General features: G+C 41.3%; 1 protein-coding gene across 2 annotated transcripts in view; it reads left to right on the forward strand.

Annotated features, from left to right (window-relative positions):
• zmiz2 (zinc finger, MIZ-type containing 2) overlaps positions 1-25,968 on the forward strand; it is a 117,595-nt gene that overhangs the window by 13,225 nt on the left and 78,402 nt on the right. The window contains exon 2 of one of the 2 annotated variants that reach the window (XM_034191755.1): positions 10,190-10,295. In XM_034191755.1, coding sequence (XP_034047646.1) covers positions 10,246-10,295 — 50 coding nt within the window. In that variant the 5' untranslated portion in view covers positions 10,190-10,245. The remainder of the gene's footprint in view (positions 1-10,189; positions 10,296-25,968) is intronic. The other variant, XM_034191754.1, reaches the window with a different exon arrangement.

Genomic DNA, 25,968 nt, shown 5'->3' on the forward strand with positions numbered 1-25,968 from the left:
CCTCTGGTGGAAAACCGACTTCTACTCCAGTGTGCTCCTTGGAGAGGGTCGTCCTCCGATTATTACTCCATTAATTCATAATAAGTGAAGCTGGTTGGAGCCGCGCCGCTTCTGCTCGTTTATCTTCTCCTTGTACAACCCCTGGCAAAAATTATGGAATCACCTGCCTCGGAGGATGTTCATTCAGTTGTTTTAATTTTGTAGAAAAAAAGCAGATCACAGACATGACACAAAACTAAAGTCATTTCAAATGGCAACTTTCTGGCTTTAAGAAACACTATAAGAAATCAGGAAAAAAATTGTGGCAGTCAGTAACGGTTACTTTTTTAGACCAAGCAGAGGGAAAAAAATATGGAATCACTCAATTCTGAGGAAAAAATGATGGAATCATGAAAAACAAAAGAACGCTCCAACACATCACTAGTATTTTGTTGCACCACCTCTGGCTTTTATAACAGCTTGCAGTCTCTGAGGCATGGACTTAATGAGTGACAAACAGTACTCTTCATCAATCTGGCTCCAACTTTCTCTGATTGCTGTTGCCAGATCAGCTTTGCAGGTTGGAGCCTTGTCATGGACCATTTTCTTCAACTTCCACCAAAGATTTTCAATTGGATTAAGATCCGGACTATTTGCAGGCCATGACATTGACCCTATGTGTCTTTTTGCAAGGAATGTTTTCACAGTTTTTGCTCTATGGCAAGATGCATTATCATCTTGAAAAATGATTTCATCATCCCCAAACATCCTTTCAATTGATGGGATAAGAAAAGTGTCCAAAATATCAACGTAAACTTGTGCATTTATTGATGATGTAATGACAGCCATCTCCCCAGTGCCTTTACCTGACATGCAGCCCCATATCATCACTGACTGTGGAGAGTTACATGTTCTCTTCAGGCAGTCATCTTTATAAATCTCATTAGAACGGCATCAAACAAGTTCCAGCATCATCACCTTGCCCAATGCAGATTTGAGATTCATCACTGAATATGACTTTCATACAATCCACGATTGCTTTTCCTTAGCCCATTGTCACCTTGTTTTTTTCTGTTTAGGTGTTAATGATGGCTTTCGTTTAGCTTTTCTGTATGTAAATCCCATTTCCTTTAGGCGGTTTCTTACAGTTCGGTCACAGACGTTGACTCCAGTTTCCTCCCATTCGTTCCTCATTTGTTTTGTTGTGCATTTTCGATTTTTGAGACATATTGCTTTAAGTTTTCTGTCTTGACGCTTTGATGTCTTCCTTGGTCTACCAGTATGTTTGCCTTTAACAACCTTCCCATGTTTGTATTTGGTCCAGAGTTTAGACACAGCTGACTGTGAACAACCAACATCTTTTGCAACATTGCGTGATGATTTACCCTCTTTTAAGAGTTTGATAATCCTCTCCTTTGTTTCAATTGACATCTCTCGTGTTGGAGCCATGATTCATGTCAGTCCACTTGGTGCAACAGCTCTCCAAGGTGTGATCACTCCTTTTTAGATGCAGACTAACGAGCAGATCTGATTTGATGCAGGTGTTAGTTTTGGGGATGAAAATTTACAGGGTGATTCCATAATTTATTCCTCAGAAGTGAGTGATTCCATATTTTTTTCCCTCTGCTTGGTCTAAAAAAAGTAACCGTTACTGACTGCCACAATTATTTTTCCTGATTTCTTATAGTGTTTCTTAAAGCCAGAAAGTTGCTATTTGAAATGACTTTAGTTTTGTGTCATGTCTGTGATCTGCTTTTTTTCTACAAAATTAAACAACTGAATGAACATCCTCCGAGGCCGGTGATTCCATAATTATTGCCAGGGGTTGTAGAAAGCGCTCATTGCTTCCCAGTGGTTTTTAATTTGCTCTACTGACCTGCTAACTCTGGACACAACAAGTCTGTGCTGCCAACTTACGTCCGTCAAACTTTTCCACTTATATTAAATTTTTAAAACGTTGAGGAGTGTTGGCTCTTGTAAAGTCCAGCTCTGTTTTTTCTGTTGCCATTTCCGCGAACACAGAGCAGGAAGGATCACATGATGATGTGACGTAACAGACATGTGCAGTAAGGCTCCTCACAGGCGGACAATCCGATGTGCCGTTTACATGGAACGCGATCGGGTTAAAAACAGGGTTACACCACCTCCTCTAACCCGATTGTAATTTCCATCGGATTTGGCTATTCTAATCAGATGGAGCTTTTTACATGGTGTGATTTTGATCTGATTGTTCAATCAGATTACTTTTGATCCATGTAAACGCATCTTAGAAGGACAAAAAGGTATCTGAGTGGGTGTGATGTCCGGGTCGTCAACATCATTCCAAGTGGCTATTGTGGCAAGGCTGACTTGCCCACTCATCAGACGACTCCCTTTATTCTTGCCTCTGCCATGCACAATGCCTCTTTGTCTTTTTGCTGGAGGTGTGAATTCTTTTGAAGCAGCGGGGGAAGATGTGGATTGAGGGTCCCAGTCTGGATCCAAGGTGTCCTCCTTTGTGGTTGTACTATAGGATAGAACACAAAACAATCTTTTTAGTTATTAGCAAAATATTTTTTTGTACATACATACATACATACATACATACATATATAACATCATGAACATAACATTACATACATAATATTATTATCATGGTAATAAATATTTTTAAATATTTAATTTGGTAATATTTTTAAATATTTAATTTATATTTAGTATATCAATCAACATCTAAATCATTGTAATAATAATTCCTAAATACAAAACCGTTCAATATAATTGCTGTATCAGAAACGTGGATCAACGCAGATAAAGGAATGGATGAATATGAATTTAAGTGTGTAAACAGAATAAGAGTGGAGGAGGAGTGGCTGTGTATGTGAATAAGAACATGCATTATAAAGTAGTAGAAAATATGACAGTTGTGATTGATAACTTATTAGAATGTATAACTATTGAAATATGTGAAGGAAAAAATAAAAATGTAATAGTCAGCTGTATATATAGAGCACTAGGGTCAAGTATTGAAGCATTCACTGACTGGATGGAGAAATGTTCTCAAAAACCAATCAAAAAGTTGTCTTCATTTGTGGTGACTTAAATATTGATCTGCTTAATCCAAACAGGCATAAAATAACAGATGAATTTTATCAATACAATGTACAGCATGAGTTTATATCCAAAAATTACTAGGTCAAGTAGAATTACATCCCATTGTGCCACCTTAATCGATAATATATTCACCAATGATATTGAAAACAATACAGTGAGTGGTTTACTAATCAATGACATCAGTGACCACTTACCAGTTTTCATTTTTTATAATAGAAACCACTGGAGGAATCAGCCAGAGGAAAAAACTAAAATACAGGAAAAGATTAATAATCAATTTTATTTATATAGCGCCAAATCACAACAAACAGTTGCCCCAAGGCGCTTTATATTGTAAGGCAAAGCCATACAATAATTACAGAAAAACCCCAACGGTCAAAACGACCCCCTGTGAGCAAGCACTTGGCGACAGTGGGAAGGAAAAACTCCCTTTTAACGGGAAGAAACCTCCAGCAGAACCAGGCTCAGGGAGGGGCAGTCTTCTGCTGGGACTGGTTGGGGCTGAGGGAGAGAACCAGGAAAAAGACATGCTGTGGAGGGGAGCAGAGATCAATCACTAATGATTAAATGCAGAGTGGTGCATACAGAGCAAAAAGAGAAAGAAACACTCAGTGCATCATGGGAACCCCCCAGCAGTCTAAGTCTATAGCAGCATAACTAAGGGATGGCTAACAAAATGGGATAGGCATGTCCCACTCTGGGACATGCCTATCTCGGCTTTCAGTGGCTTACCAGTCAAGTGAGTATAAGAGAAATTGTGAAGAGCTGGTCATGTCCCAACTTGTCCTCTGACACTCCAAAACGGAGGTGTTCTTTGTCTCACTCCATCACCGAATCGGTCGTGACGCGCGAAGCCTCCGCGCGGGTTTCCATGACAAAATCGCTTGTTAAAAGTGAAATCTGCTGGAAAATGGCTGATGTCCAGCTCTTGTGATAACCAGAGAAATTGCACACGACGGTCCCGGCTCCACACAGCGATCCGTTTAGAAATGATGTGGTTTCTGCCTGTCGATCGCGGCGCGCCGTGCACCGTTGTGGGCCGTCCTTAAAGCAGTAATAACACTCCTTAATCTCTGTGAAGCCCAAAAAATTTTCACCGAAAGCCAAATTAATTTTTGAAATGGTTTCCAGCTGCCTGTCTCTAACAGTTTCTGAAAAAATTCTGATGGAGCAAAGCCCAAATCATTCCGCCATATCCTCGCAATGAAAAAACGAGAGGGGTGGACCAGTGCTCACTCAAAGCCTGCCCACAGGCGAATGACGCAACCGACAGGTGTGAAAAAACTCACGCATGCGCACGAAGGTTCAAGCTTGGCTGACGTAAAAACATATGAATCAAATCCATATATTTTTTGCATAAAATAAAAAGGTCCGTTACTTTTCTAACAGACCTCGTAAGTTAACTAATATTATAAGGGTATGTAGGAAGGAATACTCTAGTAAGATATTATATAATAATAAAAATAATATCAAAGGAATATGGGATGTATTAAATAGCATTATTAAAAATGGTACCAAACAGCAGAGCTATCCTCAATATTTCATTGATAACAATATCAGAAAGGAGAATATGGATGAGGTGGTTAATGGCTTTAATAATTTTTTTTGTAAATGTTGGACCTAACTTGGCAGAAAAGATTCCTGATTCATTGTTATCTGAGGACTGGAATGATAATCTTATAGAAAGGAATCCCTGTTCAAAGTTCTTCACAGCAGTGGAAGAACAAGAAATCATAGATATTGTTAACAACTGCAAATACAAAACATCTACTGATTTAAATGAAATTGACATGATAGTTGTAAAACAGGTCATTGCAGGGATTTCAGAACCATTAACATATTTGTAATTTGTCATTTCAAACCAATAAATTTCTCAATTAAATAAAAATAGCCAAAGTTGTACCGCTGTATAAGACTGGGGATAGACACCACATCACAAATTATAGGCCTGTTTCTTTGCTTCCACAGTTTTCCAAAATATTAGAAAAATTATTCAACAATAGATTAGATAAATTACTTATTGACAGTCAGTATGGATTTAGAGCAAATAGTTCAACATCACTGGCATTAATAGAATCAGTTGAGATCACAAATGCCATAGATCATAAATTTCATTCAGTTGGAAAATTCATAGACCTTAAAAAAGCTTTCGACACACTCAATCATGATATACTAATCAATAAACTTGAACGGTATGGGATCAGGGGATTAGTGTTGCACTGGGTGAGAAGTTATTTGAGTAACAGAAAACAATTTGTGACATTCCACATCCAAATAGCCAGGGGCTGTGAGCGCGGCCCGGGCCGCCAGCCCATCCCCCCTCGACCGCCACACAGTCCTCTCTGCACCTGACCCCATGGTCCCTCTGCAGGTGGTGAACCCACAGGAGGGCGGGCCCACGTCGCTCTTTCGGGCTGAGCCCGGCCGGGCCCCATGGGCTGAGGGAGGAGCTCGGAGTCGAGCCGCTGCTCCTCCACGTTGAAAGGAGCCAGTTGAGGTGGCTCAGGCATCTTTTCCGGCTGCCCCCTGGACGCCTCACTGGAGAGGTGTTCCGGGCACGTCCCATCGGGAGGAGGCCCCGGGGAAGACCCAGGACACGCTGGAGGGACTACGTCTCTCGGCTGGCTTGGGAATGCCTTGGGGTTCCCCCGGAGGAGCTGGGGGAGGTGTGTGTGGATCGGAAGGTCTGGGCAGTTTTGCTTGAGCTGCTGCCCCACGATCCGACTCCGGATAAAGCGGAAGAAAATGAATGGATGGATATATATATTTGTGAAGTTGGGGGAATATACATTATCATGCTTGGACATTGCTTGTGGTGTCCCACAGGGGTCAGTATTGGGTCCGAAACCTTTTACTTTATATAAATGATATTTTTAATGTGTCCAAGATATTAAAATTAGTATTATTTGCAGATGACACAAGTATTTTTTGTTCAGGGGGGGATTTGCAGAACTACTAAGGAACATCACTACAGAAATGGGAAAGCTGAAAAATGTGGTTTGACAGAAACAAATTAACATTAAACTTAAAACAAAATATGTTATTTAGCAATTGTAATAAAGACATACAAGTACAGTTACAAGTACGGAGGTGGATATTGAAAGAGTATATGAAATTAAGTTTCTTGGGGTGATAATTGATCAAATAAACTGGAAGTCTCATATAAAACATACAGAGCAAACTGTCAGGAAGCATTTCAGTTCTGAACAAAGTTAAATACATTCTGGACCACAACTCACTCCGCATTCTCTACTGCTTACTGATCTCACCATATTTACACTATTGTGCAGAGGTCTGGGGCAATAATTATAAATGTACAACACAACCATTATTCATACTGCAGAAAAGAGCTATAAGAATAATTCATAATACTGGTTATACAGACCACACAAATTCACTATTCTTAAAATCAAAAATTTTTAAATTTACTGATCTGGTTCATTTTTAATCAGTACAAATCATGTATAAAGCAATAAACAATTTGCTTCCTGGAAATATTAAAAACATGATCTTTAATAGAGTAGGGGATTATAACCTGAGGGGGGAGTTTAACTTAAAACATCAGTGGGCACGTACAACATTAAAAGGTTTTTGTATTTCTGTTTGTGGAGTGAGGATGTGGAACTGTGAGGGTGGAGCTCAAGCAATGTCCAAGCATGAACCAGTTTAAGCAGTGGTATAGGTACATGGTGTTTTGTAGGTATAAGGAGGAGGAAGGGTGTTGAGGGTTAGGGTGTTTTGTTGATCATTTAGTTGTGTGCACTTTGTTTTGCTATCTTTTAAATATGTAGTATAAAATCACACGCATTGCATATGTATGTGTATATATGTATGTATCTATACTAGAGATGTTTATGATGATGGGACTTGAGTTTGTGTTCTGTTAAATGCTTCCTCAATACATCGGAGGGAGTTTTTCCTTACCACTGTCACCTGTGTGCTTGCTCTGGGGGTTGGTAATGAGTATATATATGTATGTTTGTATGTATATAAGGGGTGGGCATTTATAAGCTTTGCTTCTGCTCACCCCCTTTTGGTCACATTGTATTGTGTATCAGTTTTTTGTTACTGTTGAGTTTGTGTGCCGATCACTCTCAAAGTTCAATCAACCGTGATCAGATCTTTTCAGATGCCGTTTTGATGCTGTCAGAATTAGGGATGGGTATTGATAAGATTTTATCTATCGATGCCGTTATTGATCCGATTCCTTATCGATTCCCTTTTCGATGCCTCTTATGAATTTTGTACTAAAAGTAGGCTTTACATTTTTTCTATGTATTTCATTGAGTCTTAAAGTAAATAAATATGAAATTGGTCACTGTATCCTTCATCTCTGGACATAAATAAAAATAAACAAAACAGTGTTTCGCTTTGAAGTTATTAATTCTGACTGGACTCTCATTCTAACTTGACTCGTCGGAGAGCCGCGCAGTGTTTAGAGCTGTGTGAACAGAACGGAGGACGATTCTCGTTTCTTTCTCCCAACAAGACAGGAGTCCCAGTTAGGAACTTTAATCCGCACAAAAGTGACTCAAGATTGACACATTCAGGGATGAAAGTGGTGAAAAACAAAAAAAAAGCTGAAACCCAAAATTACCTCCCAACACCACCTGCAGGAAAATGTTTGAATTCTAGAAGCTCTGAAATGCAATCTGGGACTATTCCAGACAATAAACTGCAGTGAGTGCAGTATCCATTTAGTGAGGAAAAAACCCAACTTATTCAAATTAATTCCAGTAGTATTCTGCTCTTACTAGGATGCAGCAGTTTTCTAGTTTGGCAGATAGTTCTGGAGGAAATCACTGAATAAATTAACATATTGAAAATATGGTTTGACCGAAACAAACTGTCATTAAACTTAAATAAGACAGGGATGAAATGGAGGTGTGAGAGTCACTAGGTGTTCACAGGAAACACTTATTTATTTCTGTATGTATTTATTTATTTATTTATGTATGTATGTTCATTGTTAGTTTTTATATTTTCTGTTGTGTTTTTATTCAGGTTCTTTTTGTCTTTTCTCTAAAATTGTATATAATCATTAGATTAGTTATTATTATTATTGTGCTTGCTATTATTATAAATAAACAAAAATAAATTTAAAAAATATTACAATTTGTAATACATCTGACTCTTTTACGACAACAAACGCTTGACAGCTGCAACTGCTTAATGCTAATTTTAACATTGAAAATGCCATAGACATGCTAATGTGTTAGCATCGGTCCTGTTTTTGTTATAAAATACATCTGTTAACTGTTTCAGAAGACCATAACAGTTCGGTTTAACGTAAAAAAGGTAAATAATACTCACAGCCATATGCTCTTTAGGGTTTTAGTGGGGGAAAGTGAAGGAAAAAAATTAATCAATGAAACAATGATCGAAGCACTGCTTCGATCTGCAAATCACTGCTTCTATTGGTTCAAGGTTCAAAGCAAAGCCGCGTTGCAGAAAAGTTGATTACAGACCCGCTGCATGGTCTGTAATCAATGTAGATAAATTATAATTTTCCTGACAAACACCCCCAAAAACAACGGCTACTCTGAAGGACCAATAAGGGAATTGTTAAGTAAAAAGGTTGATGTTGGTGGATCGACTCATTTCTTAACGATACCCGAAAGGAACCGGTTCTCGATACCCATCCCTAGTCAGAATATGTAGACTGCAATCAGATGAGGCAAAAACTGCACATAGACCGTCATCAGATGTGTGTTCCATCTCGATGGCGCCAAGACTGTCTTGAACTTGTGCAACACACTTGGGACAGCCAAGCGAATGGGACCAAGTATGTTGATGCTCATAGACTGCCATCCGTTGGACTTCAGACCGCACCTCAATACTTCCCGATTGTTGGCTGGATGTATCATTCTGACGCCATTCGGCCTCAATTGGCGTATGTGTGATGGGGGTAATTACCATCAGATGACAAGGTAAAACCTCTTACATCATTCTAAAGTCAGTTTCAAGCAGAAAACGAGGCCATAATTGGTGAGTCGCTACTGATGCTCTGAAATGACTGAGGTGCACTGAATGCATCAGCAGCAGCTTGTCATGGCTGCGGCGCTCTGATCACTTCCTGCATCTATGATGAAATAATGCTGAATTTATGTGTAAATGATTGTTGTACAAAACCTTCAGATATCTGTGGCTGAGACAGATGATAACTGGGGGCAGTTTGACGCAGAAACGAGGTGATAATCCGTGAACTGCAGCTAATGATGCATGCGCAGTGAAGGCAGGGTGAGCCAATTTGTAGGGGGGACCGTTTGGTCTGTGACACTGGTATAGTAAACGGTAAGACATCATAGGTGGTAGAGTTCTCCACCTTCACCTCCTTTTGTTTGGTTACACTGCTCAGCTGTAATGGCAGTCATGTGTCTGGGGACTGACACGGCCTTTTGAGATGATGGTGGTGGAGGTGATGACGATGAAGGTGATGGTGGTGGTGGTGGCAGCGATGGTGGATGTGGTGGTACTGGCGGTGGCAGTGGTGGAGATGATGTGGTGGTGATGGTGAGGGGATTCAGGCTTTGTGCTCATGTGATTTGAGCTCCCCTCATTCTCCAGAAGATATGGGGCGTCTGACCCACATCTACAAAGCATGCTAATGGAAACCACTGAGAATAACTGGAGTGCGGACGTTCAAGCTGGTGGAAATGATCATCCTAGTTATTAGCCATCAGATAAAGTCATTAGTGAGACCAAAGACAGTGTGGGTGTTGGATGAGACACAACTTGATGAAACATCTGGTATTCAGCATAGAGGGAGGTTTTAAATGAACATAATCTCACTGCAAGATTATTCCTCTTTGTAGCTAACAAGTTGTGTGCGTGTGCTGAGAGAAGTCTGCTGCTTCACATCGCTGTTCTGTTAAATTCCTTTTGAAATCTGGAGGCTAAATTTAGCGCTCTGCACCCCTCCCCCTCTTTTGAGAGGTATCAGAGCTGCAGCAGATCTACTGGTGCTGTGTGATGTTCTCGCGGTCCACACATGCACACGACGGCCAGATGAAAGTGGGAGGGCGCTGTGCCTTTGTGCACACACTGTGGGCTCTTCCCATCAGAAAAAATGAGCTTTAATAAGTCATTTCTCTCTCTCTCTCTCTCTCTCTCTCTCAGGGCTGCCCTGCTACTTGAGGACAGTAGGGGCTCAGATGATCCCCAGTTCATCCGATGAACCTCATCAACTCCATGAAACCCTCCCTGCCTCCCACACCACAAAGGTACACACACACACACTCTTTACAGTACTGTAATAAGGTCCGTGTTGTCAGACAAACCATGTAAATCCTCACCTGTTCTCCTTCACGACTATATGTGTGGTCTATTGATTTGTCAGTGTTGCACCACAGTGACACAGACTGTTATTTTAGTCAGACACTGCAGTAGTTGATAATTTGTATCATTTGGTGGAAATGTTTCTGCTCTCTGAGGGAGCTGATGGCTCAGTGATTCTGATAAGAGAAGATCCTCAGCATCAGTTAAAACCTCGTGGATAGTATGTGGCTCAACGTATCCTGGGCCTTAGATTACATCCAGAGGAGAGTTTCTGTGGACTGCAACAGTCAAGCTGATGTTTCTCTGAAGGACACATTTAAATAGAGCGCTTCGAATGCGTCGGTGACTGATTGGCAGTTGCAAGTCAGCTGACTTATGAAGCAGGTAATGCAGTCAGGGCGTCAGCTGTCATTACCGGGCCAAGTCCCAAAGTTCACATTTTCTTTTCAAAGTGGGGGTTGGTACGTAGCACAGCCAGGTTAAGGTTAAGTTGTAAACTAGTTTCTTGGCTGGTGTGTATGGTGACATCACACTTTGAGCCACTGCAGAGACACTGTGGCGTTAAGTGGTAGGGTGGCAGACTTTTGAGCCTGCAGCACGGGTTTGAATCTCAATCATGATAATAATGTCATTTTATTTTGTTCCATCCATCATTTTCTATCACTTATTCGGGTCCAGGTTGCAGTGGCAGCAAACCAAGCAGCTCATCCCACAGTTCCCTATTTTCAGCCAAGTCCTGTACCTCTTCCTGGGGGATTCTGAGGTCTTCCCAAACCAGCTGGGAAATATAATCCCTTCAGAGGTCCTCCTAGTTGGCTGTGCCTGGAAGACCTCCATAGGGAGATGACCAGGTGGCATCCTCACCAGATGCCTGAACAACCTCAGCTGCCTCTTTCAATGCGAAGAAGCAGCAGCTACTCAGAGTCCCTCTCGGGTAGTAGCTTCTCACCCTGTCCAGGAGTGCAAACCCAGACACCTGAAGGAGGTATCTCATTTTTGCTGCGTGTATCTGCAACTTTATGGTTTTAGTCATTACCCAAAGTTAATGACCATCGGTAAGAATAGGAGCGTAAATCAACTGGTAAATTTAGAATTTCAACTTCTGGCTCAGCTCCTTCTTCACCACAACAGTCCGGTACATCATTATTAACCCTCTGGGGCCGACGCCATCGTATACAATGGCTGAGACCAAGTTTTACTAAATTATAAATAACTTTTTAATGATATGAGATAGAAACTAACTTTTTTTTTTTTTTTTTTTTTTTTTGCTGAAAAGTTAAGTCTGCAGACTTTCAAGCCAGCCGTCCAGCATCTTTGTACTCCTCATAGAAGTTGTGTGATGATGTGCGCAATGTGAGTGTCCAGTCGGAATTGTTTCACCGTCACATGGTTTTCCAAAATCCAATCATAGGGCAGATTTACCTCACATGATAAACCAAAGATTGTTTTTAGGAGAGATGTGTTACTAGTTGGTCCATTTGAATAGCCCTCTGGCTGCTCCAATGTGCCCTGCGCTATTGCACACAGCGATCAGTGAAAGTGAGCAGACGGAGAGCCTCTGATGACAATCTCACATGCTCAAACAGGGTGTGAGTATCAGGATTGCTCGACTAGCCTGTGGTAAGCTCTCTTGCTCCGGAGTGAAGCACTGTTTACCATAGCAGTGGAGTGAGGGGGGAGGGGCCGCTCCTCAAACTGAATGAGCCTTGAAGTGTGAATGTTGCTTTCAGAGCAGGAGAGAACAAACACACAGTCAACTTCATAGTAGAAGTTTGTGATGTGACCTTTGTGTAATAGCAGATAGAAATTGCTTTGAGATGAAGACAAAAAAAAACTGATCATTTTGTATATATTGTTCAAAATGTGCATTTGTGTTTATTGTTTGAACCTTTTTGTTGTACAGTCTTTCACACAAGACCTCAAATTACCTTTATAAAGTGTCAAAACAGTTGTTTATTATAGTTTGCTGTGTATTTTGAATAAATGTGTGTGGAAAATTATTTCCGCTTTACTTTTTCCTTTCTTATTTCTGATTGTAAACGTTTATTACACTTATAAAACACAACTATAGCATATATATTCTGAAAGTACAGGTTGTCCTGAAAAAAAAGACATAAAACTTGATTGTGGGATGCAGGGAGAGCTGTTAACGGCAATAATAAAACATTTATGCCAGGCGAGTGAACTGTCCAAAAAATGCCCTCGGACCCCAGAGAGTTAAAGCATCATACCCCCCCCCCCCAATCCATCTCTCGTCCTCAGATTTGGAGATGCTAATCTCATCCCAGTCACTTCACACTTGGCCTCAGACCTACTCAGTTTGCATCAGAGGTCACTCCCTTTTAAAGCCAGCAGAACCACAACATCCACAAAAAGCAGAGGAGCAACTCTGAGGTCACTACACTGGACACCCACCCATCTATGACTGCACCTTCAAATCCCGTCCAAGATCATGAACACGTTTGGTGACAAGAGACGGTCCTGGCAGAGTCCAACACTCTCCGCCGCCTCAGCAATGGAGGCCTTGAACATTGGCCACTCCACTTCTACTTCCGTAGTTCTAGGTTGTATGACTCAACCTCCTGCATAAGCTCAGGCTCCTTCCGCACCAGAGAGGTAACATTTCATGTTCCAAGAGTAAAGTTCCATCACAGATTGTCAGTCCATGTGACCATTTGCCCATCCCTGTCCACTGCCTGTGGCACAGTGCACCAGACACTTTTCACTCCTCTTGAAGGTGGTAAGCCCACATGGAGTTGATACTATGTTGTTTGTTCAAGCTGTGCCCAACCGAGTCCCACGGTTGTGTACCCGGCCAGCAGGGACTCACCTTTTAGCTCCACAAGGTCTGTTTCCAAGAGGAGGCCCCGGTTCCCCTAATCTGACCAAGGTGACTGTCCTTTTTTGCGTCCAGTATCGAGTCTCTTGGGAGGGTGTGTTGACTAAGCAGTTAAGTGTGCTTGTTTCCAGTGCAGAAAGCTTCTGGTTCAGACCCACCCGTCCATTCCCCAACATGGAGCTGCATCAGGAAAGGCATCCGGTGTAAACCGTGTGCCAAATCAACATGCAGATCCACCTTGGACCTGCTGTGGTGAACCTGAGTGAAACAAGGGAGAAGCCGAAGGGACTTTCACAAAGTCTGTTGGATCATCCTTTGTCTGTCTCCTCACCTGGGACTAAATTGCCCAGGGTGACCCTACCAGGAGCTAATGCTCCAGAGAGCACAGGTCCCAGGACTGCAGAAAATCCTCCATCACGATAAGGTGGGCATCCAAGAAGGGGTTTTAGTTTGTTGACTAAGAACTTTGTACCTGAAATATTGGCAGCATTTGAATTGCATTTATTGGGTGGTCATTGGCATTTCACACAACTTGAGTATTTGATTTAGTGGGTGACAGAAGGTCCCAATATCATGTATTTTAAGTTGATATTTTCTGGAGTCCTGCATTCATTTTCCATGTGTCAGGGGACTGTCCAGTTGACTCCTTGCAGATGGTCTGCAATGCAATAGATGGGTTTCCACTCGGGTGCATTTCCCATGACCCTTTGCGCTAGCCGTTATGTTGTGTGTCATTCAAATTTTACAGGTCACTGATTCAGTTTATTAACAAAAGAGACACCGGCACATATCGTCCCAAGCGACAATATACTGACAATCAAGGCACATACGTCGTATTATCGCTGGTCATCAGAGCAAGAAGTAAAACTTGATGTTTAGCTGTGAATTGTTTTTTTTTTTTGCTCTGTCTCTCACATACACACACAGTGAAAAACCAAATGATCCACACAGCCACAGCGCTCCCAGTCAGAATAAAATTTTATTTAACAAAAATAAATGTAACGTTTCGGGCAAATGCCCTTTGTCAGTTCACTGTGATATGCTTTTGGTCCTGCACGCCTCTTCACGTGCTTTGGATGTGCGTGTCTCCATTGTATTATTACATGCACGCACGCGGGCGCGCACTCGCTCTCATTGCGTCCACCAAGAATGTAATAAAATAATCACCATTTATTTATTTATTTAATATGCTGCTTAAATTCAGTGGGTGGTGTCGTCTGATTTGAGGTCATAGCCCAAAGGTGTTTGTTTATTTATTTATCTTTTCTTGTGACCATTGTGCGTCGACTGTTAACCTACGACACGGCCAGGCAGCACACGGAGGTCTAAAAAGTAGGCTTCCTGTGGATGCACACTGGGTTCTGTTCTGGCATTTTATGGCTATGAGCGCATGAAAATTGTCACATTTATTTTCTTGCAAGCCTTCTCGACAGCACTAGGACTTTTTGCGATCAGTGCGCACAGGACCGAGGAGGATGGTTTGATCCATCCTGTACTAGCCATTTAGCCATGTACCAGTTATTTGCGGATGACATCCAGCTTTACTGCTCCTTTAAGCCATCTGAGATTAAGAGGCTTGATTCCTTCCTCCATTGTTTGGCAGAAATAAAACAATGGCTAACGAATAACTTTCTTCAGCTCAACGCAGACAAAACAGAGACATTGGTTATTGCCCCTGATGCCCATATTCCAGGTATTCAGCAGTACTTGGGAGACCTGGGCCAGTCTGTTAAATCATGTCTTCGAAACTTGGGTGTCATCTTTGACAAAGACATGTCTTTGGTACAGCATTGTAAACAGCTGATGAGGAATTGCTTCTTTCAATTAAGAAACATCTCTAAACTCAGGAAAATGGTGTCTTGAAATGATTTAGAGCTTATTATTCATGCTTTTGTGTCAACATGTTTAGACTATTGTAACAGTTTTCATGTCTAAACAAGAAGGAGTTGCGTCGACTGCAGTTGGTACAGAACTCTGCAGTGAGAATTCTGACACAAGCTAACAGGAGGACTCATATTTCCCCAATTTTAAAGGAGCTTCATTGGCTGCCAGTGTCCTTCAGGATCAATTTTAAAATTTTGGTTTTAACCTTTAGAGCTCTACATGGCCAGGCGCCTCCCTATATCTGTGACCTCATCCAGCCTTATGCCCCTGCCAGGGCGTTGAGGTCTGTGGACCAAAATTTGTTGATGGTTCCTCGCACCCGTTTTGCAACCACAGGAGAGCGATCCTTCCAGGCTGTTGCTCCCAGGCTTTGGAATGGTCTCCCGCTCTCTCTGCGCTCACTGGACTCTGTCGACACTTTTAAAAGCCAACTTAAGACCTTCTTTTTTACACAAGCTTTTGCTTAGGTTTTGGGCTGCTTTACTATCCTATGTTATGTTTTTAAATGTCTCGGCCATTGTCTGATGTATTGTGTGGTGTACTGTGCTTTTATGTTGTGAAGCACCTTGTGGCTCTTGTCTGTGAAAGGTGCTATATAAATAAAATTTACTTACTTTCTTACTAACTGGCGATGCATAACGCGGAGATGCTTTTGCGCAGGCTGCAGAACACCACATCATTTCAGCATGACTTTTGGCACTCAGATGTTGGTGAATTATTCAAAGTGCTCAGGTGATATTGGCTCAGTAATCATAAAAATGCCAGCAGTGCTGCGGATCAGTGCAACAGCTGTGGGCGCAGCGTAAATCCCGGTGTTTGTTCCGCCGGCAATAGCCTGAATCATCCTTGTCTGCACGTACGTGACAATTGCAGGCTTTCATTTCCTCTAATGTGTATGCACTCACACCGTATACCAAATAGTTGACAAGATCGGGGAAGGTAATGGTTGGGAGCGCTTCCTCGTCAGAGCACCGTTCTTCTTTTCCGATCGTGTACAGGTCCTTATTGTCAATTTCAGCAATTTTCTGTAAATACCTCACTTTGCAAATTTGATTCAATATGTCATTTTGGTTTTTCCTTCTTGCTATTTTTATCCGGCTTTGGTGTCAACATTATCGTGGCGATCTCTATATAATAGATCAGTGACAAAGAAAGTTGACTCACAACATGGCGGACTGCGGAATTGTGGGAAATTTGTGATGTCATTGGAAATCTATCTATAAACTGGGTGTCATTCCTAGTACATGGTACATGACCATTTTGACCTTTATTGGTCTAATTTATGTAATATGACAGATTTTAGGTAAACCATTCCATTGTTGATTCTTCAAGGTGTCAAATATAGCATTAATTTCATGGTAATTGTTGATTTATACCTTTGCCACATTGAAATTTTCTTTGCTTTTGCAAAATTTGTCCTTTTTTGTAAATCACAGTCATAGGTTTGGAAAATAATTGAATATTAGTGAGTTAAATATGGAAAGGGGTGTCTGTGAAATAGCTTGTAGGCTCCAAGCTGAATCATTCCCTATTTCAGAACTTCAGGGAACATTTATCATTTATCATTTGTCATTCAAAGCGCATATTAAACAAATATGTAGGACTGCCTTTTTGCATTTACGCAATATCTCTAAAATCAGAAAGGTCTTGTCTCAGAGTGATGCTGAAAAACTAATTCATGCATTTATTTCCTCTAGGCTGGACTATTGTAATTCATTATTATCAGGTTGTCCTAAAAGTTCCCTAAAAAGCCTTCAGTTGGTTCAGAATGCTGCAGCTAGAGTACTGACGGGGACTAGCAGGAGAGAGCATATCTCACCCGTGTTGGCCTCTCTTCATTGGCTTCCTGTTAATTCTAGAATAGAATTTAAAATTCTTCTTCTTACTTATAAGGTTTTGAATAATCAGGTCCCATCTTATCTTAGGGACCTCGTAGTACCATATTACCCCATTAGAGCGCTTCGCTCTCAGACTGCGGGCTTACTTGTAGTTCCTAGGGTTTGTAAGAGTAGAATGGGAGGCAGAGCCTTCAGCTTTCAGGCTCCTCTCCTGTGGAACCAGCTCCCAATTCAGATCAGGGAGACAGACACCCTCTCTACTTTTAAGATTAGGCTTAAAACTTTCCTTTTCGCTAAGGCTTATAGTTAGGGCTGGATCGGGTGACCCTGGACCATCCCTTGGTTATGCTGCTTTAGACGTAGATTGTGGGGGGGTTCCCATGATGCACTGTTTCTTTCTCTTTTTGCTCCGTATGCATCACTCTGCATTTAATCATTAGTGATCGATCTCTGCCCCCCTTCACGGCATGTCTTTTTCCTGGTTTTTTCCCTCAGCCCCAACCAGTCTCAGCAGAAGACTGCCCCTCCCTGAGCCTGGTTCTGCTGGAGGTTTCTTCCTGTTAAAAGGGAGTTTTTCCTTCCCACTGTTGCCAAGTGCTTGCTCATAGGGGGTCGTTTTGACCGTTGGGGTTTTTCATAATTATTGTATGGCCTTGTCTTACAATATGGAGCGCCTTGGGGCAACTGTTTGTTGTGATTTGGCGCTATATAAGAAAAAAGTTGATTGATTGATTTATGGGCACTGATTCCAGGTTTTGGGCATTCCTGAAATTTTGTGACCTTTTGACATCTGGTGACCTAATTATGGACATAATTGCATATTTACCATTCTAACATTTAGAGTGGCCCAAAACAAACATTTTGATGGGTCATTCACTTTCCTATGACAACCCAGTCCAGAGTTATGTCACTTCAAGTTTCCCTTACCCCAAAATCAGTTGCATCAAAATTTGGAGCCACACCCAGCTTTAACACCCCAGGAGTGGTACTGAGTCCCTATATTTTCAGTGGTAACATGGAAAAACTGAAAATATAGATCAAATGCTACAACCTACATACAATTTCATCAAGTGTAGGGTGGGTGGGTGGGTGGGGGTGCAAGGTGAACCTGCTCAGTCCATGGACTATATATGCTACCCTGGAACCACCCCCAATCCCAATAGTCCAAATGTCAACCCCGCTGAGGTCCTTAGTTTGGGTCTGATCAACGTAAGGTCACTGTCCTCAAAATCACTCTTGATAAATTATCTAATTATGGAACACCAGTTTGGTGGGCTCAGGGTCTCATCACTGCTTTTTGCAGATGATGTGGTCCTGTTGGCTTCATCAGCCTGTGGCCTCCAACACTCACTGGATTGGTTCGCAGCCAAGTGTGAAGCGGCTGGGATGAGGATCAGCACCTCTAAATCTGAGGCCATGGTTCTCAGCAGGAAACCCATGGATTGCCTACTCCGGGTAGGGAATACGGCCTTGCCCCAAGTGAAGGAGTTCAAATACGTCTAGGTCTTGCTCATGAGTGAGGGGACAATGGAGCGTGAGATTGGCCGGAAAATCGGCGGAACATGGGCAGTATTGCATTCGCTCTACCGTACTGTTGTAATGAAAAGGGAGCTGAGCTAAAAGGTGAAGCTCTCAATCTACTGGACAATCTTTGTTCCTACTCTCACCTATGGTCATGAGGGTTGGGTCATGACCGAAAGAACTAGATCACAGGTACAAGTGGCCAACGTTGGCTTCCTTAGGACGGTGGCTGGTGTCTCCCTTTGAGATAGGGTGAGAAGTTTGGTCATCTATGGGGAGCTTGGAATAGAGCCGCTGCTCCTTCACATTGAAAGCCACCTGTGGTGGCTCGAGCATCTGGTAAGGATGCCACCTGAGCGCCTCCCTAGGGAGGTGTTCCAAGCACGTCCAGCTGGGAGGAGACCCCAGGGAAGGCCCAGGGCTAGACAGAGAGATTATATCTCAACACTAGACTGGGTACACCTCGTGATCCCCCAGTCAGACGTGGTCAGTGTAGCCTGGGAAAGGGAAGTCTGGGGTCCCCTTGCTAGAGTTGTTGCCCCTGTGACCTGATCCCAGATAAGTGGTTGAAGATGAGTGAGTGAGTGAGTGGAACACCAGTTGGATATGATTGGTTTATGTGAAACCTGGCTTAAACCTACTGCTGTCCTCCCCTTAAATAAAGCCTGCCCACCAGCATACACATTTAGTCACGTCCCTTGTGATACGAAGCAAGGTGAGGGTGTTGCTCCAGTTCATAAATATGGGTTTAGCTTACTGGCTTTTGGGAGTCTAAAGTATACTTTGTTTTAACATCTGACTTTCTGCTCTGTCTAGGACACCATGTATAGATTAGATTAGATAGGACTTTATTCCCGAGCAGCCGGGAAAGCAGGCCGGCTGGGTGACTGTGAGGAAGAAGCATATTTCTAAACAGAAGCCCCCTGTACACCACCAACCCGTTCACATCTCTAACCGATCAAACTATGGTTATTGGTTACTCTGTTTTGAGAAATGTGAAGTTAGCGACACCAGCAACCATAGTCAAATGTCTTCCGGGGGCCAGAGCAGGCGACACTGAAGGAAATTTGAAACTGCTGGCTAAGGCTAAGCGTAAATTTGGTAAGATTGTAATTCACGTCGGCAGTACGACGCCCGGCAGTATGACACCCGGTTACGCCAATCGGAGGTCACTAAAATTAACATTGAATCGGTGTGTAACTTTGCAAAAACAATGTCAGACTCTGTAGTTTTCTCTGGGACCCTCCCCAATCGGACCAGTAGTGTCCAAAAAATGAGGTGGGCTTCATAGATAATTGGCAAAGTTTCTGGGGAAAACCTGGTCTTGTTAGGAGAGACGGCATCCATCCCACTTTGGATGGAGCAGCTCTCATTTCTAGAAATCTGGCCAATTTTATTAAACCCTCCAAATCGTGACTATCCAGGTTTGGGACCAGGAAGCAGAGTTGTAGTCTTACACACCTCTCTGCAGCTTCTCTCCCCCTGCCATCCCCCCAATACCCCATCCCCGTAGAGACGGTGTCTGCTCCCAGACCACCAACAACCAGTAAAATTCTATTTAAGCATAAAAATTCTAAAAGAAAAAATAATGTAGCACCTTCAACTGCACCACAGACTAAAACAGTTAAATGTGGTTTATTAAACATTAGGTCTCTCTCTTCTAAGTCCCTGTTAGTAAATGATATAATAATTGATCAACATATTGATTTATTTTGCCTTACAGAAACCTGGTTACAGCAGGATGAATATGTTAGTTTAAATGAGTCAACACCCCCGAGTCACACTAACTGCCAGAACGCTCGTAGCACGGGCCGAGGCGGAGGATTAGCAGCAATCTTCCACTCCAGCTTATTAATTAATCAAACACCCAGACAAAGCTTTAATTCATTTGAAATCTTGACTTAGTCTTGTCCATCCAAATTGGAAGTCCCAAAAACCAGTTTTATTTGTTGTTATCTATCGTCCACCTGGTCGTTACTGTGAGTTTCTCTGTGAATTTTCAGACCTTTTGTCTGACTTAGTGCTTAGCTCAGATAAGATAATTATAGTAGGCGATTTTAACATCCACATAGATGCTGAGAATGACAGCCTCAACACTGCATTTAATCTATTATTAGACTCAGTTGGCTTCGCTCAAAATGTAAATGAGCCCACCCACCATTTTAACCGCACTTTAGATCTTGTTCTGACATATGGCATAGAAATTGAAGACTTAACAGTATTCCCTGAAAACCCCTTTTTGTCTGATCATTTCTTAATAACATTTACTTTAATGGACTACCCAGCAGTGGGGAATAAGTTTCATTTCAGTAGAAGTCTTTCGGAAAGCTCTGTAACTAGGTTTAAGGATATGATTCCTTCTTTGTTATGTTCTCCAATGCCATATAACAACACAGTGCAGAGTAGCTACCTAAACTCTGTGAGTGAGATAGATTATCTCGTCAATAGCTTTACATTCTCATTGAGCACAACTTTGGATGCTGTAGCTCCTCTGAAAAAGAGAGCCTTAAATCAGAAGTGCCTGACTCCGTGGTATAACTCACAAACTCGCAGCTTAAAGCAGATAACCCGTAAGTTGGAGAGGAAATGGTGTCTCACTAATTTAGAAGATCTTCGTTTAGCCTGGAAAAAGAGTCTGTTGCTCTATAAAAAAAAAGCCCTCCATAAAGCTAGGACATCTTACTATTCATCACTAATTGAAGAAAATAAGAACAACCCCAGGTTTCTTTTCAGCACTGTAGCCAGGCTGACAGAGTCAGAGCTCTATTGAGCTGAGTATTCCTTTAACTTTAACTAGTAATGACTTCATGACTTTCTTTGTAAATAAAATTTTAACTATTAGAGAAAAAATTATTCATAACCATCCCAAAGACATATCTTTATGTTCGGCTGCTTTCAGTAATGCTGGTATTTATTTATTTTATTTTTTTTATTTATTTGAATAGGGACAATGCACATTAATGAACATCAGTATAAAAACAAATGTAAATATGCCAGATTATAGCTACAAAGCTAGTTTTCATCCGTAGTCCCTAGGCAGGCAAATACATAAGAAAGAAAATATAATATACAAAATAAACAACACAAGGGAATGTTAAAAGTCTAGTGGTCACATGACTGGTTTGTTTTCAGCCATAGTTTGAGTTGAGCTCTAGCTTTGGATAGACTCTTTCTCTCCGATTGTTCTGTCTGAATTATTTTCATTAGTTACTTCCTCCAAACCATCAACATGTCTATTAGACCCCATTCCTACCAGGCTGCTCAAGGAAGCCCTACCATTAATTAATGCTTCGATCTTAAATATGATCAATATATCTTTATTAGTTGGCTATGTACCACAGGCTTTTAAGGTGGCAGTAATTAAACCATTACTTAAAAAAACATCACTTGACCCAGCTATCTTAGCTAATTATAGGCCAATCTCCAACCTTCCTTTTCTCTCAAAAATTCTTGAAAGGGTAGTTGTAAAACAGCTAACTGATCATCTGCAGAGGAATGGTCTATTTGAAGAGTTTCAGTCAGGAAGACTGCCCCTCCCTGAGCCTGGTTCTGCTGGAGGTTTCTTCCTGTTAAAAGGGAGTTTTTCCTTCCCACTGTCGCCAGGTGCTTGCTCATAGGCCATTGGGGTTTTTCTGTAATTATTGTATGGCTTTTACCTTACAATATAAAGCGCCTTGGGGCAACTGTTTATGATTTGGCGCTATATAAATAAAATTGATTTGATTTATTACTGTCATCTATGTTCTTGCTCTAGGGGTTGGTAAGGTTAGACCTTACTCGTGTGAAGTGCCTTGAGGCACGTTTGTTGTGATTTATCACTATATAAATAAAATAAATTGAATTTTAATAAAGTGAATTCAATTGTATATTGCACTTGAACATCAAAATTCATTGATTTGAAAGAGGGCTGTGCCCAGGCTGTGTTCAGAGGGTGGGGAGAGCTGCTAAACTGGACTGAGGATATTGTCAGGTGGTGGAAAGAACATTTTGTCATTTTGAGGATCTCCTCAACCCTACTGACATGGTGTCCATTGACGAGACAGGGATGGAAGACTAGGGCAGATCTGGTGTATTCACCCTTGCGGAAGTCACCAAGGTAGTCAAAAAAGTCGCCGGGACGGATGAGATTCGTGCTGAGATGCTGAAGTCTCTGGATGTTGTTGGGCTGTCATGGCTGGCGCACTTAGTGTTTCATGGAAGTTGGGGACAGTACCTCTGGGGTAGTGGGTCCCTGTCTTTGAAATAAGAACTGAAGAGTGTGTTTCAATTATCAAGGAATCACACTTCTCAACCTCCCTGGGAAAGCCTGTGCCAGGGTATTGGAGAGGAGACTTAGACTGTTAGTCAAGCCTCAGATTCAGAAGGAGAATGGTGGACCAGCTCTTTACCCTCACAAGGTTATTAAAAGGGTCTTGGTCATATGACCAACCAGTCTACATGTGTTTTGTGGACTTAGAAACGGTGTGTGACCGGGTCCATTGAGGTTTTCTCTGAGGGGGGCTGTGGGAGTAGCGTACACACCCTTTGTAGGCGCATCAGGCGAGGTCAAAGGTAACTTCCAGTAATTTTGAAACCTCATGCATGTGCACATGCACTTCGTCCTGCAGTCAGCATTAAAAGGAAAATAAAATATTTGTTATGGAACTCACCCCAGGTTCTACTCATTAAAATAAGCTGTAATTTTGCAAGACATTGCATGATTTAATGCTTGGATTTCAGTAGAAATTAAATTTTGTCAGTTTTGTGGCATTTGAAAGCTGTAGAGTTACCGGGTATAAGTTCCTCTGATTTCCCCGGACCTCAGTATATAACTGTAGGGAAAAAATAATGCTGTCAGTTTCCGATATCATCAGCTCTACACTCAGCTGTAAATGGCAACAAAGTCTTAAGACTAGGGATGGGTATTGATAAGATTTTATCGTTATCGATCCGATTACTTATCGATTCCCTTATTGATACCTCTTGTGAATTTTCTGTGTACTAAAAGTCGGCTTTTCAGGTTTTCTGTGTCAACAACATTTTAAATTGGTCACTGGATCCTTGATCTCTGGACATAAGTAAATAAATTTTGATTTTAAAGATTGTGTATTCTGCACATATTGAGAGTATTTTAACATTTCATCTTTGTGTTTGGTTTGGTCACTTGAGTTGTAAATGTAAGGACAAATTAAATAGAATTGTAAAATTGGTGGGGAAAACTGTGGGAAAACCCCGGAAGCCTCTGAACCACATTAACACTGACAGGATGAGGAGGAGCTCAGAGAGTCCTGAGAGACAGATCTCATCCTCTGTCCTGTCAGTTTGAGCTCTTGAAGTCTGGGAGGCACTACAGAGCTCCTCTGGCCAAAGGTTCTTTTAAAAAATCTTTTATACCAAATGCCGTCACCATAATGAACTCAAAAAACTCCACAAAAAAAAAACAAAAAACCTGAACTGCTTTACTTCTGTTTTATTTGATTTTATTAGATCTTATTTTACGTTTTATTTATCTTACTAGGTCTTATTCTACTTCTTCCTTTACTTCTATGTATTTTATGTATCTTATCTTTGTTTTATTCATGTCTTTGTTTGACTATGTTTGTATTTTAGTGTTGTCTTTTTTGTGCTGGTGAGCCAAAGACAATTTTCCACATTGGTGGACAATAAAGAATTATTCTATTCTATTCTAAAATCTGTAGTTTCTGTCAAAAGCATTTCCTTTCAGACATTTTGTCATGAATGTCTCTCCGTACCTCTGAGCTGAGCTCAGCCGGCTGCTGCACGTCAGCGCAGGACGTCTCATTTTGGGAGGAAAAAAAAAAACGCTTTGATCGATTGCAGTTTGTTTGTATTACAACATTTGGAAAGAGGTTTCAATTGATTTAAACAGCATTTCGCTTTCAAGTTATTATAGTCCGGCGGCTAAGGGACAAATTTTAGGGGAATCATGCACTTATATACAAAAGCGCCAAAACTTTATCAGAGGTACTTTATAGTGTCCTGAAGTATATAAGATGGGGAGACATTGAATCCATAAACGTCTACATTCTAAAAACTTGGGTTTAAGAGAATAACCATTTTCAGCCTTCTACAGCATATAATTCATGACAAACTCTTATCCAAATGTCTTTTTAAGTTCATTATATAAACTTGAAGGTTATGAAAAATATATTAAGGCTAAGTAGGGATGCTTCGAATGTACTTCAGTGTGCTTACACTCTTAGAAAAAGCGTTAATCTAGGGAAAGTGACTAAATATTGTCTAACTCATTGTGAATATCAATATACCTATGCAGTATAGCTGTTTGCGAGCATAGGGCAAAGGAAAGATGCTACTCATGCACTCTAACATATTTACACTCTAAAATACAACAGTGTTTGAATGGAAAGAAATGTTTTTTTATTAATTACAAGAAATCAATTTTGTTTTTATGGCCATAACCGTTATTATTATTATTATTATTATTGTTGTTGTTATTATTTTATGTTATTGGTATTAAGACGATTATCACCATATTTTTTTAACTGAAAACATTGTAAATACCTGGTTGGCAAACTTCCTAGATATGCACAAATGTTTCATGAATATTTTTAATGAACTACTCTACAGCTTTCATGCTAGGAAGATCACAGTGACTTAATTTTATGTCTCATTTCAGGCCTGTTAAAGATCCCTACAGGCCTGAAATGAGTCCTGTACCTCTTTCCATTTTGAAACATACCACCCTGCTAATCAATCAATCAATCAATCAATTTTTTTTATATAGCGCCAAATCACAACAAACAGTTGCCCCAAGGCGCTTTATATTGTAAGGCAAGGCCATACAATAATTATGTAAAACCCCAACGGTCAAAACGACCCCCTGTGAGCAAGCACTTGGCTACAGTGGGAAGGAAAAACTCCCTTTTAACAGGAAGAAACCTCCAGCAGAACCAGGCTCAGGGAGGGGCAGTCTTCTGCTGGGACTGGTTGGGGCTGAGGGAGAGAACCAGGAAAAAGACATGCTGTGGAGGGGAGCAGAGATCGATCACTAATGATTAAATGCAGAGTGGTGCATACAGAGCAAAAAGAGAAAGAAACAGTGCATCATGGGAACCCCCCAGCAGTCTACGTCTATAGCAGCATAACTAAGGGATGGTTCAGGGTCACCTGATCCAGCCCTAACTATAAGCTTTAGCAAAAAGGAAAGTTTTAAGCCTAATCTTAAAAGTAGAGAGGGTGTCTGTCTCCCTGATCTGAATTGGGAGCTGGTTCCACAGGAGAGGAGCCTGAAAGCTGAAGGCTCTGCCTCCCATTCTACTCTTACAAACCCTAGGAACTACAAGTAAGCCTGCAGTCTGAGAGCGAAGCGCTCTATTGGGGTGATATGGTACTACGAGGTCCCTAAGATAAGATGGGACCTGATTATTCAAAACCTTATAAGTAAGAAGAAGAATTTTAAATTCTATTCTAGAATTAACAGGAAGCCAATGAAGAGAGGCCAATATGGGTGAGATATGCTCTCTCCTTCTAGTCCCCGTCAGTACTCTAGCTGCAGCATTTTGAATTAACTGAAGG

The sequence above is a fragment of the Thalassophryne amazonica genome, chromosome 17 (assembly GCF_902500255.1).
Source record: "Thalassophryne amazonica chromosome 17, fThaAma1.1, whole genome shotgun sequence".
NCBI classification, from domain to species: domain Eukaryota; kingdom Metazoa; phylum Chordata; class Actinopteri; order Batrachoidiformes; family Batrachoididae; genus Thalassophryne; species Thalassophryne amazonica.